Below are 18,037 nucleotides of genomic sequence, written 5' to 3'. Positions count from 1 at the left end.
ACGCACGCACGCACGCACGCACGCACGCACGCACGCACGCACGCACGCACGCACGCACATATATCTCCTTTAATAGATATTAATAAGAGAAAAATACGATTGTCTTTTGTTGAATACTTATATTATAAAAATACCTTATTTTTATTCTTATCAAGCATTACAAAATGCCAAGTTGCTATTCTTTCCTCCTTAGAAGCCTGCCATTTAACGGTAGTTTCATTAGAATCGATGTTGGAAGCTTCCATTTTTTCTTGCATGAGAGTCATCAGATCTCGAAGGAATAATTGTTTTTTTAACTCTGGACATCCTATAAACATTAAAGAATTATTATTTGATTTGAAATTTATAATAATACACATATGTGAGTATAATTCAAGAAAAAATACTTTTATTTTAATTACCTTTCATAGGTCTGCTGGGAGTCGGAACTGGATTACAATTCGGTGTACGATCCTTCGAGGATGTCCCTGGTATTGGCTTACCTGTATCTTGATATACACACCAACAGTAACCCGAATAGCATTGCACTCGATGATATCTTCCATCGGACATGCATTGTGGAACGTACAAATTTTCTCGCTTTTGATCTTCCAACACTGATCTTCTATCCGATATGCAATCATTTGCTGTAAAAGAAAAAAAAAATTAATAAAAGATCCATTTTATACGTAGAAATTTGCAAAAAAATGCGCTGTATATGGCTTATCTGACAATAATAAGAAAATTAATATAGGATAATCTAAAGAGAAAAATATGTAAACAGGAAAAGGAGTTGGTGCATTTTAGGCGATTTGAGAAGCACGCAGGGATTATTGTTACCTTTTTTTCTTACTCAATTTTACTTGCTGAATTCGAAAATCGTTAAAATTGTTAAAATTGTCCTGGTATCTGGGAAATATTTTTTTTACATTTTGAACAGAAGAAAGCAGCAGTTAATTTTATCACTTTTTTGAATCATAAGCGAATTTTTCTTTGTTTTTATCTTATTTTTTTATTTAATAGGGGCGCCCCTCTCAGATGTATATTTTGTATACATGTGCGAAAGAGAGAACGCATTACACAAAATAGAATGTGACGAGTAGGACTCGTATATGTAATGCAATATACAGAGTGTCTCAATACCGCCAATTACTAACATATTCTGCGTGAAACTCTAAGATGAAAAGCTCTATATCAAAAAGCGATCCGATCAGTAGAATTTAAATGGTGAGATATTGAAGTTGACGAATGGGCGCGCGCGTGGAATTTACGGTCAGGGTCTATACAACCGAAATTAATCTGAGGCATTTCAGAGACTTGCAAAGCGTTTCTCATTACTTTTTTGCATTATTTTAACTAAGTAGTTAAAAATTGTTTAAAAATGTATCAATTTGTTTTATTCGAAAATTGTTTAAAACATCCGCGAATTATTTCAAAACAATAAAAATTGTTTATAAAACAAAATATTATTTGAATATTAAAATGGTTTAACAAATTTCAAAAAATATGTAAGTAATTTTTTTTATGTTTGTTAAATAATATTAACGTTTTATAAATAATTTTTACTATTTTTAAATAATTTGATGTTTTAAATAATTTTCAAACCTTTAAAACAAAAGTAAAACAATTATTTTAAATAATTTTTAACTAATTAGTTAAATAAATGCAAAGAATAATGAAAAAAACGCTTTAACATGATCTAAATGTTTCAGTTGTGTTCCACGCGCGCTTATTCGTCAACTTCAATAGGCCTGTTCTTTTTAGCTGAATTTCTTGTATGCTAAAAAGAACCATCTTTTTTCTTTTTTTCTCTTACAAAATGGATGTCAATAAATTGGATATCTTATGATATGTTTCATTGAACCGCACTAAATCTGTACTATTATTGCACTAATGCACTTTTCATTTAAATCTAACACGGCACTAGTGCTGCATCAGTTTTCTCAAAAAAATGCTATTAGTCTATATGTGTGAACTGTGAGTACAATGAAAAAAAGGCGTCGTAATCGCATGATTTAGACAGTCAATCAAACGTTAATGGTTCATCTCTGTTTTCTAGAGTTATTATACTTACGACTAAACTTTTACGTAGTTCCCAGACAGCATACAACGTCTATTGGATGTCCAATCTGGTTTTTATTTAATCCGAATGTCCATGGACTTAATACGAATATTTTAAAAACGTACGTTACGCAACGCAAAATATGTTCACATTTGGACATTTTAAAAATGTTCATTTCCTGCAAAAAATTTTCTAAATCTGTTCGCGACGTGTTTTTCGTTGACTTGACAAAAATTTTTTTAAGATTGCACGAGAAGTTTCACTTTTGTTAGTATGTACGAACGTCTTCTGAATGTCCCATGGACGTCCTTAGGACATCTGTCGTGTTGAAAATTTTGAACGACACAAAAGTATCTATACTGTTTAGATACATTGGTACTTGTTTAGATACATTATGATACATAACTTGTACCGTATCAATATACGGCGTACTATTATCGATAGGAGAGAGACTGTGAAGATTTCTAGTCGAAGACGAGATATATATGATAACTGGTACTATGAAAATACAGTGTATTTCCTAATCTGAAAATACTCGTTATAATATTAAGGTTAAATATTAAACAGTAATTGATTGGATGTTCAATTGAACTGCACAAATTTCTATTAGGTCCATATTGAACAGATGTATCATAATTATACATCCATGATTATATAGGTATTCATGGATCATCGAAGTGCAGCGGTTTCCATACGATTTCAGAAATCAAAAGATAGTGGATGGCAATATGCAACCGGATGGATAAGACCGTTTCAAAGCACTATGAAATTAGTTCCCGAATTCAGGGAAAAATGTTTTTTTTTATCATAATTTTATGATATGTATTCTGAAATAAAATATTAATCAATAATAATACTCATATAAGAATCATTTTGTTTTAATTGTGATCTAAAATTTGTTTAATAATTAATTTATTAATTTAGTTAATTAATTTAGTCTAGTCCATTGCGATCTAAAATGGAAAATTTTTAAGAAATCCAAAATGGTAACATTGGACTTTTTAAAACATTTTTTAAATATCCAATGGATCTAATCTGGATGTTTTTAATATGTTTCCAAAACGTCCAATATGTACGTTTTAAATATATTTTTAAAACGTTACTGTGCTGTCTGGATTTATTGTGCGGAGCCCCTAATAGCGAATTCGGCAGACTGCACTAGTGCGCACTCAGTGTGAACTTTTTCAGTGCCACGCATTCGGCTTGTGCGCACTGTATTAGTGCATTAAGAGATGTGCAACTTTTCACGCAAAGTAATATCTGTATAAAAAATTGTACGTCCTTGGCAGGGGAGGGGGAAGTAGGTTGAAAGTCACTTCGCCTGGAAAGTCGAAACCCATGCAACAATACAATTACGTCTATCTAGCTGTTCCCCCTTCCCCCAACTTAACCAAATCTTAATGAATAAATTATATAATGCGCTATTCATACGCTTTCAAAATATGCAAAAAATTTTTGCGCTCATTTCGTTTAACTAAAAAAAAAACATTTTTTTGTGAGGGCTGAATAGGCTGTTATTCAACCCTCCCCCTTCCCCCCATGTTAATAACAACTGATTTGGAAAATCAAATAATTTCCATTTTTGTGTTGCATCCCTTAAGGCACTTACTTCTTGGAGCAAACAATCATATTCGTCTCTAAATCGTTTATAATTTGAAAATTATACTATCTAACTATGCACAATATATGCATATCTTAGATTTATTTACGCTACTATTTCTAAGCAATTTCGATTTTTGCGCGCTACAGCCTTTAATAGACTTCTTTCTTGGAGCAAACAATAATAATCGTATCTAAGTCATTAAAAATTGTGAAAACATATACTTTACTGTCCAAAATATATTTTTTATTTATGCCTTATGAATTCTAAACAATTGCTTTAAAAGTATTTGTTCATTTCTTAATAAACATGAAGTGTGTTCGAATGTATTTTCATTTATTTTTTTGAATATTAGATGTATTCATCGGATTTCTTTCATCAAAACTTTCATCAAAATTTTTTTAAATGTCAGTATGAACTTCATTATCAAATTGAGAAAGAAGAAAATACATACTACTTCTTTTCAATACTTTTAATATAATTCTACAGATTAGTGAATAGAGATACTATATACATCTAAAGATATTAAAACAATATCTTCTTGTAATGTCATACTTTTAATTTATTGATTAATTGTCGGGTATTTTTAACAAAACTGCATGTGATACGACTCCTCCTTACAATTTTACCAACAAAGCAAGCCAAACGATATAAAGAGGCTATTAATATTATGAATTTTTGGAGTATCATACAGTAGAATTTTCTTCATCAGTTTTCGTAGACAATTAATATGTTTGCATCTTTTATAAATTTTTTAGTGTATGTTTAAAGGAAACATTGAGTTCAAATTTTTTAAAAAGATCGCATTATAGATAAATGTCGCCTTAAATCATCTTTTATATAACAATCAAAATCATCTTCTCTTTATTTAGTTGTCGAGATGTATACATTCATAAAAAAATGTCTGATTATAGTCATCAAATATTGAATGAAATAATTTTAACTAAATATATTGATAATATAACTAAATATAATTTTACCTTTACAAATATTTAATAAGTATTACCAATAAACGGTATTACCAACGGTATAAATACTTATTAAATATTTACAAAGGTAAAATTATGTTTAATTATATTACCTCAACATTCAGTTGAAAATTATTTCACTCAATATTTGGTGTAATTATAACTAATTAGACTCTTTTTCAGTGTATGTCCATATATTTTCCATAAAAAAAACTAAAACATATACTTGTTATAACGACAAATTATACTTACCATCGCTTTCCTCCTTAGTATCTGAATGATCATCATTAAACGGTAGAGATTGAATAGGACTTCCAATGGCTGGGCTGCCTTTCAAAACTAAGAAAATACATAAACTTGTTACAAGTTTACTCTTTCTACATATTTAAGGATAGGTCTACATATTTTTAAGGATAGGAAAGCCACTATAGTGGCATTGAAATAGAGTTTCGAATTTGAGGCAAAGAATATATAATGAAATTATAATAAAATCTTACTTAAGGAAAGATATACTAAGATTTTTTTAATAGAGCCCCCTCCCTCTAAATAGACTCCCACTATCTAAAGGTTATTGTGAAACGAGAAAATTAATTGATTTTTTTCTTTATCTGCTTTTCTCCTTTCCTCCCACTACTCCTCTCCCCTCTTTCTCTCTCTCTCTCTCTTTCTTTCTCTTTCAAATTGTTAAAGAAAAAATACTCTTTATAGTTTTTTAAATACTATACGGCACATTGAGGAAAGTCGTCGTTTATTAAATGTTATATTATATTTGATACTAAATATAATTACTTTCAATATAAAATAAGTATCCAATTAATAACAATGGAGGTAAAAATATGCATAAATATACTGATCAAGGTGCGCATTAAATTATTGATATAAATATTATAAATTATATGTGATATAAATAGTATTAGTCTGTAATTCATTTAAAAAAAAGAAAAATCGTTCGATTAATTATAATCATAAAATTGTTTGATAAATTAGTTCTCCATTCTGTTTTACGATATTTCTTAATTTTTTTTTTCTCTTCTTTTCCTTTTTCTTTTACTTTCTTTGGTTTTAATTCCGACATTTGAATTCTCGATGTAGGGGGATTCACCATAATAGGATAATTTTTATTCGCAATTTTTGTATATGTTAATTTATGTTGTCTCTGAGGAAGACTCAAAAGTGAGCCGAAATATGTAAGCGCGTTTTAGTGAATAAAGAAGTTTCACACTTCATAGATATATTATTTGCGCGATGTCTTCTGTGCTTGACCTCATACTGCCCTCTTTTTCAGTTCTTTGAAAATCGTTATTAAAAATGACAAGAAGTTTTAATAAAGTTGAATTTTGAAAAGTTGCGTCATTCGAAATAGATTTTTTCGAAGAAAAAAGTGTGTGCAGTGCTTTCGATGCTTTCTTTTGCGAAGGATGCAAAAACTAGGACTCATTTTGATCCGTATCCTTTGGGTCTCAAGGACCGATCGAATTACACTCGTCTGCGAAATTCAGCGATAAAAAACAAACGTAAACGATAATAGATCATATCACTCATATCATTCAGCCAACCAGTATCTTACTTATACAAGAGGGTCCACTTAAATTGAACATCTTGAATATTTCGTTTATTTTTGATACGAAAGAATATTTCAAATGAAAATAAAACGGATCGAGGGAGATTCTAATTGTTTTTTTCTAGATGTAGATATCAAAAAATTATCTCCATTTTGTTAAATAGCCGAGATTACATCGAGATTGTTTTTTTTTACATAATATGATTCTTTTAATAATTCTGCATATGAAAGACATATCAAAATAAAGATGTCAAAAAATCAATATAGTTCACGAGATATTTGATCTCGGCTGGCAAATGAAATATTAAGTATCTCGTATATCATTATTTTTTCACAAACCGTACTTCTATAAACAGAATATTAATGAAAGGAATTAAAATTCCATGACTAATCGCGGCGGCCATGTTGGAATCGTGATGTCAGAAGCGAAGAATGACACGTTAATTTATGTTGTATGCCATTTTTAAATAAAGACAATTTGGATGAAACAAAATAACGAGATTGCTTTAAAACACTTGTAAAAATCGATGAAAATTGGCACATAAGTGAGCCTATATTTAGGCAGAAACACACGATCTGACAGCTCTTGAAACGAGTAAAATATACTTTTAATAAAATTCCAAGATAATTTTAGTTTTCATCGATAATTACGACTTTGATAAGTATGAGACAAGTCACATTTTCATAATTAAGCAAATAATAACAAAATGGCATGCAATATAAATTTCATCGTCAAAACGTCACTTTTCTACGCCACAAGCTCAATCATTTATCGTTATAACATACATATGGCGCTGTAACACATATACAAGTAAGAGCTCACATACGTGTACTCGCCGAGAGACAACGAGTTCTTTCTCAAGTAGTCGCTTGTTTCAAACGACCGAAAATGCCTTCTCGGCAATCTCGACCGTTCGGCCAGTTCGGCGACCCACGGCAAGGGACGAAGATCATTCTAAATGACATATAAGTTTTAATAAATTGTAGTAATAGTGTACTCCTTCCATTAATCCAGAATAGTATAAATCATGTTAATGTAAAACGCAACAATTTACGAGATATTTAATTGTTTATTTTTTCATGCGCGTTATATACATCCTTCATAAACTCGAATAGTAAGAATAGTTCAGTAGAAGTAAAATTTTACCGGAAAAAAATTATAAACTAGCATTTCTCTTCATGAAAATCTTCAAAAGCATCAAAAAAGAAATGCGTATGTTTGAGATTCGAGACTTGAAGAAAATATATTTGCGAAAAAAATCGAATAGTTGCAAAAAGCATTCGTTTTTCGCTTATAAAACGAAAGATATTGATTGTATAGAAAAAATTCTATATGAAAAATGTAAATATTCGAAATATAAAATGAAATGTGGAAACATTAAAATCGATCTATTAATTAAGTAGAAAAAAAATATAAAACACTAAAAACGTCCGTTTTTTTCATTCGCTTTCTGTTCATTGAAATTTAAACGCAAAGCGTCTTTGAAATTCTCGTAAAACATAGCCCTCGTAATGACGAACAAATTTAACCCTGAACGAGTCTGAAATGTTCATTAGTTTTGCAAAAAACCATTTATTCACTAAAAATCTGTCTGCGGAAAACTTAATTTCTTCATCTTTGAATAGTCGCACAGCAATTTACAGGGGTAATTTTTCTTCTTCAAGAATTGCACTATCACGTACATTTAATAAAAAAAATGATTTTTTGCAGTTAAACTATTATAAAATAACTTTGAAAAATAAGTATCTTTTTTTAATATAAAAAAATGGAATAATTTTAATTTGTTAATATGCATCATATTAAATAGCCCTGTGAAGCATTCAACAGCTGATATTTTTCTACAAATTTAAAAAAAAAGATTATTTCCGATTATTGTAGAGAGATGAAAATTTTTTTTTTCAAAAAATCACTGTGACTAATTTTTAAGATTAAGAATTCTGGCACCAATTTGTCAAGGGAGAATTGAATTTGCTGTTAAAAAATTCTCGAATATTTTGCTACCGAAAAAGTTTGTTTAAAACCATTGGAAAGAATGGAAAGTTGAGGAACGCAAAGAACGCGGTGGCAGCGCGCCGAGCAGAGTGGAGAAGCCGCTCGGCAACTCGCACATATGTTAAAATTTGCTAAATTTACATTTTTTTCAATAATAAATTAACGTAGAATCATGATTTTTTTTTTAATCTGGGACTCGACGATATATAAACAAATAGTTTAACCAAATGTTTCGCAAAGTAATTGTAATCATGAAATTTTTAGTTTTCCTTTTCTTAAATTTTTATTTTTACTTTTATTACTAAAAAAATCACTACTAAAAATCGTTTAAATGAGTTTCTTTATATTTAATATGCTGGACAATTAATGTATGGAATTATCAGTACAAAATTTTTCTTTTGTGAATTTAATTGCAGATGCAAATATGACATATGTAAACAAATAATTATTGTAATAAATAATTTACTAAATGTTAGCATAATTGTTGAAGATATAATACGAACTTTCGCAAATATAAAAGTAAATTAGTGTTACATGAAGTGTTACATGAAAAATACATTTTGCAACTATCTTTCTTCAACAGTTACGCTAACATTTGGCAAATTAATTATTAATTATTTGTTTTTTTTATATATGTCATATTTGCATCTGCAATTAAATTCGCAAAAAATTTTGTACTAATAATTCCGTACATTTATTATAATTGTCCAATTGGACACTTTTTATAGCATATTAAATAAAGAAACGTAGTTCATGTGACTTAAATTTATTAATGAAACATGCACTCCATACTCAAATGTGATTTTTTAGTAATAAACCGAAAAAATAAAAATTCAAGAAAAGAAGAACTAAAAATTTCTAAAACTAAAAATAGTTATAATTACTTTGCGAAACATTAGGTTAAGCTATTTATTTATATCTCGTCGAGCTACGCCAGATTAAAAAAATCATGTTTCTACGTCAATTTATTGCTGAGAAAATGTAAATTTAGCAAATTTTAACGTATGAAATCAGAAATGCGCGAGTTGCCGAACGGCTCGATCTTCTCCATTCCGCCCTCATATTCCTCAACTTTCCATTCTTTCCAATGGTTTTAAACAAACTTTTTCGACAGCAAAAGATTCAAGAATTTTTTAATAACAAATTCAATTCTTCCTTGACAAATTGATGTCAGACGGAATTTTTAATCTTAAAAATTAGAGCCACAATAATTTTTTTTAAATTTCTGTTTTCTCGGTTTCCTAATAATCGGAGAGTATCCTTTTCGTTTTTAAAAAAATGTCAGCTGTCGAATGCTTCACACGGCTATATGATATTATATATATTAACGGAATTATTTCATTTTTTTTATACGAAAAAAAGATACTCACTTTTCAAAGTCATTTTATAATACAATGTAGAAGTAAATAATGGCTAAATACTTATAAACAAAAGTTAAAAAAGGAGCATAACCAATAGCCGGTTATTTGTTGCGATTATATATTTAAAATTAGCATTACAAATTGAAATTCATAGACGTTTCGGTCGCTATTCGGCCTTCTTCAGCATATTCTACTACAATTTTAACTCCGTTATCTCCTATAATAACAAATATTGTATTAAATGATTTAAAAATTGATATTTTCACATCCATTCTGTTTTATTATTGTTTTATTATGTAGATGATATCATATTAGTGATATGATATCATATCGCACCAGAAGAGCAAATTAATGCAATACTAGACAAATTTAATAACTATCATAATAGAATTAAATTCACAGTTGATTATGAAGTGATAGTGAAAGTATCAATTTTCTTGATGTTAAATTGTTAATTGAGAATGGAAGAATTATGTTTGATATATACAAAAAACCGATTAACTCAGAAAGATACTTGAACTTCCTTCCCAATCATCCAATAGATCATAAAAGAGTAGTTATAATGGGACAATTCGATCGGACATTACTTTTGTCACATCCATAATTCCATGAAAACATCTCTAATATGATAAAAACATTAATTGATAATGATTATCCTTTGGATTTTATTTTTGCCACGATAAACAGCAAAATTAAATTACTTTCATACAAATATAATATAGAGAGGAAAAAACATATCTGATAATAACAGTTTTAATAATTACAATTCAAAAAGCTTCTTTACTGTTCCTTATATTAATATAATATCTGAAAAATTTAAAAGTTTATCTCATAAATTTGATTTTAATATTGCATATAAACTCATGAACAAATTAGATAAATTCATTGAAACCGGAAAAGACGTGTTAAAAAAAGAAAATAATAGCAATGTAATATATAAAATAAATTATCAAAATTGTGATTCTTCTTACATGGGGCAAACTAAAAGAAAACTTAAAATCCGAATCAAAGAACACAAAGCAGATATTAATAAATCATCTAATTTATTATCTGTTATATCTTGCATCAATTAAACAAAGATCATGTCTTAGATTGGAACAATATTTTAATCTTAGATTCAGAATCATCGTATTACAAAAGAAAAATTTCTGAGATGATACATATTAAAAAATAAAGATCATGATTGAATAAGCAAAGTGACACCGATCGATTACTGGAATTATACTTGCCTCTATTAAACGAATAACCTCCTACTTACAATTTCCATCCCACTCCTCTAATTTTCCCCTTCTTAATTTTTTTAGCCAATAATCCAGAAGAAAAATCTAAAAATTCTGTTAACAAGTAACGTAATAGAAAGTTTTTTCAATTCTTAAAAACTCAAATTAAACTATAAAGAGAAAATTGTCAGTGAATTATAACTCCTATTTTGAGTAAAGATATGTTAAATAATCGTTTGTACTATCTTTATAATCATTAAAAAAATCTTTATAACTTTATAATTATGTAAATTCTAATTAGAACTTGGACATTCTTTATGATAGGATTTGCAATTAATAAGACCAACATTGTAATAGTCACACAAAAATCAATTATTTCAAGAACTTTATATGGTTTCATAGACTCAACTTTTTATATTAACTGACTATCGCACATTATAATTGGGATTGAAATTTAATCTGTTATAATTTTTAAATTTATTTAACTTCCGACTTAAAATTATACAGTAGAACATACCGAAGAAGACCAAATATCGGCCAAATCGTCTATGAATTTCAATTTGTAATGATTATTTTAAATATATGATATTACAACAAATAACTGGCGTATTGGTTGTGTGCTCGTTTTTTAACTTTCATTTTATAATAATTAACTGCAAAAAATCATTTTATTACTAAATGTAATAGTATAATTTTTGAAGAAGAAAAACAGCCCTAAATTGCTGTGCGACTGCTCAAATATGTAAGTAAATAAGTTTTTCGCAGGCAGATTTTTAGTGAACAAATGGCTTTTTGCAAGAACTAATGAATATTTCAGGCTTATTCAGGGCTAGATTTGTTCGTCATTACGAGGACTACGTTTTACGAGAATTTCAAAGATGTTTTGCGTTTAAATCTCAATGAATAGAGAGCGAATGAAAAAACGGCCATTTAAAATTTTTTTTCTACTTAATTAATAGATCGGTTTTAATGTTTCCACATCTCATTTTGTAAATATTTTGAATATCTACATTTTTCATTTTTTATGGAACCTGTTTCTATACAATCAATGTCTTCCGTTTTATAAGTGAAAACCGTGCTTTTTGCAATTATTTGATTTTTTTCACATATTTTTTTCACAAGTCTCAAATCTCAAACGTATGCATTTTTTTTCTGATGCTTTTGAAGATTTTCGTGAAAAGAAATGCTGGTTTATAATTTTTTTCCAGTAACTTCTACTTCTACTGAACTATTCTTGTTACTCGAGTTTATGAAGCAGGTATATAACGCATGAAAAATCGTAAACAATTAAATATCTCGTAACTGTTATGTTTTAACATATATGATTTATATTATTCTAGATTAATGGGAGGAATATCTATCACTATAATTTATTAAAATTTATATGTATTTAGAATGCCCCTTGTCCCTTATTGCTGCTGGTGGGGTCATCGAGTGATGAGATTGACGAGAAATCATTTTCTGTCGCTTGAAACAAACGAGTAGTGTGAAAAGAAGTTCGCTGTCTCATTGCCGAAGGCGAGCACATATGCATGGACTCGTGCTTGAATATGTGTGTTACTGGTTTCGTCAGACCGCCGTCTGATTCTGTGTCGCTACCGTCAACACAGAATTCTTGGCTGAGTAGTCAGGAGCCTTAATTGGCAAAGAAAACAGTTATTTATTTGAAAAATTATCCATTTTGCTTACATATTTTTTTTAAGCAACTTTATATGTATTTTCTTTACATCAATTGATTGATGATCAATTAATCTTATTATTCTGTTCATAAAAGTATTAAAACAATCAAGAACTCTTAAAAATTTAATAATTATATAAGACAGGCAAAGAAGAGCCGATCCTTTAAAATATAAACGTATAAAAATTATTAATAGGAGTTAAATACGTACATGATAGGAAAACAGAAATATTATTACATGTTTTGGCTCTTATATTGAGCCATCTTCAGATATTATCCTCTTCACATCTTACATTAGTTTAGTATTATCGTCAAAGAGATAAAAAACATGATGTAATGTGTTTCAATTTATGTAGCGATCTTGAATGTTACATGGAAGACGTTAGTAGTCAGTTACTCACAAACGATTAGATGCTCGATTGTTACGGAATGACGTTCTGATCAGAAAGACAAATTCGTTTACCAATAAATAGATAAAATAAATAATTTGATAAAATAAAATTTTTTCAAAAATTATCTTTTTTATATTCTGTAAAATGTATAAACAAACAACATCTCGATGAAACACTCACCATCATAATCGTAATTATTGTTTCGTATGATGAATATTTCGTCAAAATCATTAAAAATATATAGAATATAATGACAAATACGTGACGATAAATATACTTCATAGTCAGTGTGAAAACGAAATTAATTTTATACAAAGATCGAATCATCCAGAGATATTATTTGAACATTATGTTAACGGCACGACACGACAGGTCACTATCTGAGGAACTAATAGATTAACAATACGATTTGATAAGAACAAAATCAAATTTTGTTTATAATAGATGTATATAATCGTCTGTATTGAGCTTCATTAATGCTGAGCTTCATTGAGCTTCATTTATACTACAGTCCCAACAACTGAGAATGAATTAAAATGGATTGAAATTTTTTTCTATTCAAATGCACATTTTAAATAGCGAATACATTTTTTTGGATTTAATTGGATTCAATTGGATTCAATTAGATTCAATTGGATTGAAAAACTGCATTTCCTATTCAAAATTTTGAATTGAACAGTATTCACAATTATTTGTGTGCACAGAAAAAAACTAATATTATTTTTAGAAAGGCATAGAGATATGCTCTATTCCTATAAATGCAATTCCTATAAATGAATAAAAATGTATTCAGAAAATTGAAAAGCATTCATTTTAACATTCGTGAATATTTCTGAAAATCTTAATCCATTTCAATTCATTTCAATCCATTCTCGTTTGCTGGAGTGATGGGACATTGCCGAAGATTTATGTCGTGCCAAAGATTCATAAACCGAATTGTCCTTTTAGAATCATTGTATCATCAATAAGTAGTCCGTTATATTCATTAGCTTCATATCTTCACATCATGTTCGAAAACTAATAATTACACTAAAAAATAGCTTTCAATTAGTTAAAAATCTAAAAGGAATAAGAATGGATAACAATTTCAAATTAATCTCACTAGATGTTGTATCTCTCTTTACCAATATTCCATTAGATGTGGCTATCAATTGTGCAAATGAAAATTGGAATTTCATCTTACAAAAAATGTGACCTACTTAACTAAATGTGACTACTTAAGACAGAGTTCCTGACAGAGTTCGGTTCATTCTAGATTCAACATATTTTATATTCGATAATACTATTTATAAACAGAATTTCAGCATGCCCATGGAATCTCTATTGTTGCCCATCATTACAGATCTATTAATGCAAAAATTAGAGAAAACGTCATTGTTGTCAATTTCTTTTTATTATCGGTACATTAATGATCTATTTGCTGCTGTTCCTTTTTCTGAAATTAATTTGTTCTTTTTCAATTCTTTTCACTCATGACTACAATTCACATTAGAAGTAGGTTTAGATTCTTTAAACTTTCTTGATGTCACGATCAAAAATAAACATCTAATCTTTAATTGATATTAAAAATTGACATTCTCAGGATGATTTTTAAACTGTTTTTCGAATCATCCCATCTCCCAGAAAAAAGGGATAATTTTTAATTTGGTTGACAGAGCTTTTACTATTGTCTGACTCGAAATTTTATCAAAAAGATCTTACATCAATAATTAATATACTTATTGAGAATGATTATCCCAAAAGATTCATTTTTGATGCAATGATAGAATCAGAAACATACAGCGTGGAGGAGCAACGGTACATGATCGTAATAATAAAAATGAGGAATCAAATGTTACTACATCATGATGTTTACTGTACCATTTATTCCATCGATAACCGATAAATTCAATAAGTTTAATAGAGAAGACATCAAAGTCTTATATTATAGTTTAATATAAATTGAGCAAATTTATCAAGGTACAAAAGGATTCTAAACCAGATCTTTCAAAGAACAATATGGTATACAAAATCATGTGCAACGATTATGATGCATCATATGTCGGAACAAACAGGTAGACAACTTAAAACCAGAATTGCAGAACATCGCAATCATATTCGTTGGAATACATCTACCCGTTCTGTAATCATCGATAGAATACAGATGACACATAATTTTGATGAACTGAAATAACATACAGATATTAGATAAAGACCCGTGTTATAATAAAATGTTTAATTTCCGAAATGTTAAATATCAAAAAGCAGAAAAACAATCTCAATTTTCAAATTGATGTGACACCGAAGGTCTTCACAAAGCGTATACATTTATTATAAACAAAATTTGATTTTGTTCTTATCGAATCATTTTGTCAATCTATTAATTGTTTCTCAGATAGTGACAGTCTGTCGTGCCGTTAACATAACGTTCAAATAATATCTCTAGATGATTCGATCTTTGCATAAAATTAATTTCGTTCTCATATTGACTGTGAAATATATTTATCGTCTATCTGACTGACATATTTGTCATTATATTCTATATACTTTTACATAATGATTTTAACAAAGTATTCATCATACGAAACAATAACTGCGATCATAATAGTGAGTGTTTCATCGAGATGACACTGTTTGCTTATACTTTTTACAGAATATAAAAAAGATAATTTTAGAAAAAATTTTATTTTATCAAATTATTTATCTATTTATTGGTGAACGAATTTATCTTTCTGATCAGAACATCATTCCGTAACAATCATCTAATCGTTTGTGAGTAATTGATGTCTTTAAGTAACATTCATCAAGATCACTACATAAATTGGAACACATTACATCATGTTTTTTATCTCTTTGACGATAACTAATGTAAGATGTGAAGAGGATAATATCTGAAGATGGCTCAATATAAGAGCCGAAAAATGTAATAATATCTCTGTTTTTCATTGTGTATATGTATTTAATTCCTATTAATAATTTTTATACGTTACATTTTAAAGATCGACTCTTATTTGCCTTTTATCATTATATTCTTATTATTAAAAATATTAAGATGCGATTGTAAAAAAATTATTAGCTTTACGAGATATTTAGCATTTTAAGTTAATATATATATATATATATATATGTCAGAATGAAGTAGATGTATATCTCTTTCTTTAGAAATTTTTACTTTACTCATTTAAATGCTATAAACGGACTTTGCTGCGACTTGACTAGCTCATCGAGAAATAACACAGAGAAATTTATGCAGCGATTTACACGTTACATATTAGACAGTCATAAATAGCAAATAATCATGTCGTCATGACGCATGGGCGAGAATTTAGCTCGTACATACATGAGGTCAATTACTTCAATTCCTTAGCAGCCGGTCGCACGCATGCATTTGTGTAGGCAACTTCCGGCAGGATTTACGAATGTTAAGCTAGTCGACACAACACAGTACATACATATGGTCCTTGACCGGGCGGCGTGACATCCTGTTGCAGACAGCGGTATTATCGTTAATTTAAGTCGCGATTTAGATGCCGAAATGACGTTCCTCCTTCGTCTGATTACATTCATCAGAAAAATAATGAGTATTATCCTTTCTTTCTCTTTTGTTCAGTTCAACTAAATGCCATAAAATTTTTATCTATAAAATCTTTTTCCATGTGTTTCGTACATATCAGTCTTAATATACATGATGTCTTCAAAATCAAACGTAATAGAACGGAATATAAGAGAGAATAACATCTCAATTGTTCGTAAATATGATTTTTCGATGTTTAATTCTCTATCACATTTTGAACCGCTCGAATTTAATTGGAGAAAATGAGGAGGAGGAAGGCACGAAAACCAATTAGTAAAATCAAATAGATTTAAAAGTTTTAAAAAAACGAGTCAGCCTTTATAGTTAGAGGAATGTTAACTAAAAAACAATTTGTAAAGACAAAAACAATTTGTAGATTCTTTTCATTAACAAACTCGACTTTTGCCGGATTCAGACTACGCATTGAAAATTGAAATTGAAGATTGAAAATTGAAATTTGACCAATAAGGACAAAGAAATTTTAGCTCCTTATTTTGTTTCGATTGCTTAAATTTCAATCTTCAATCTCAATCTTCAATGCATAGTCTGATTCCGGCCTTACTAATGACTCTACTGAATAAGCTCCAGAATCTTAGACACATAAATATGTACATGTACTCATATATATGCTAATATTTTTAATGCACTTATATATCTTTGAGAAAATGTTCCGCACAATTATAAGTATAGTATCAGCTTTTTACACAATTTTTAATCTCGTTTGGAAACAAAATATTTGAAGCATGCTGCATATAAGCGAGAATTTACTTTTTTTCAACCACTTTATTCCGTTCTCACTGCACTGAAATACTGAAAATCTAGTATATGTAACTATAAAAATTTTCAATATTCGCAGTAATTAAATAACAAAATGCAGACTATGTAAAAGCTATGGCATACAAAAAAACTTAAGCAATAAGAAGCGTAATCAATATTTTGTATTTACTACTACTTTACATTACTGCCATACATTATTGCCTATACGTCTCTATTTTGACTTGTCGATTACTATTATACTTACGTTTTTTTTTTGTATGCCATAGCCTTTAGTCTATGTGTAGGGAAGTCAAAGAGTCGCTACGAATGAGAATTTGGTTTCTAATAAAAAATCTATGTAAGTGGCAATAAACGATATGAGGCAGCATGAATACAGAAACTAACAAGGGACATGACCCAAGTCGATTGTTTTCTCCTTGAATATGTTATTAAAGTATTAAAATCTAAGAAACATGGATGTATGTACGTTATATTAGCTTCAAGTTTCAATTTTAAAAAATAGTCAAAAGATTATAGCTAAAATTTTTCTCGATTTTCAAAAACTTTATTACATCAAAAAATACTTTAAACAAGATTCTTATTCAAGTTTGACTGTAAGACTATCAAAAAAATAAAAAAAAATGTTTAGCTGTATTTCTTGATTTGTTTTTTATATCTTTCGAAAAGACATCCATGTTTCCATTTCTTTTGAAGTTATGTAGACTTCATCACAAATGTACATATGAATTATTTTTATTTAAAGATTAAAAAATTCATCTTTCCCCAACATGTACTTTTATTTGAATAATTAATTTTAAGTTTTAGCTTTTAAAAATTTTCGTTATACAAATATTTATTTATTTATTTATTTATTTAAATATTAAAATTGTAATATTTAACATTTACAAATACAT

General features: G+C 28.6%; 1 protein-coding gene across 1 annotated transcript in view; it reads right to left on the bottom strand.

The window, feature by feature from the left end:
• Window positions 1-18,037, bottom strand: part of LOC108692525 (SPARC-related modular calcium-binding protein 2) — a 28,013-nt gene that overhangs the window by 4,685 nt on the left and 5,291 nt on the right. The window contains exons 5-7 of the mRNA XM_018200820.1: window positions 4,862-4,948; window positions 402-626; window positions 135-307 (exon numbers count right to left, since the gene is read on the bottom strand). Of these exons, the coding sequence (XP_018056309.1) occupies window positions 135-307; window positions 402-626; window positions 4,862-4,948 (485 nt within the window). The remainder of the gene's footprint in view (window positions 1-134; window positions 308-401; window positions 627-4,861; window positions 4,949-18,037) is intronic.

The sequence above is a fragment of the Atta colombica genome, unplaced genomic scaffold (assembly GCF_001594045.1).
Source record: "Atta colombica isolate Treedump-2 unplaced genomic scaffold, Acol1.0 scaffold76, whole genome shotgun sequence".
Classification (NCBI taxonomy): domain Eukaryota; kingdom Metazoa; phylum Arthropoda; class Insecta; order Hymenoptera; family Formicidae; genus Atta; species Atta colombica.
This window is presented reverse-complemented; position numbering and strand designations above follow the sequence as displayed.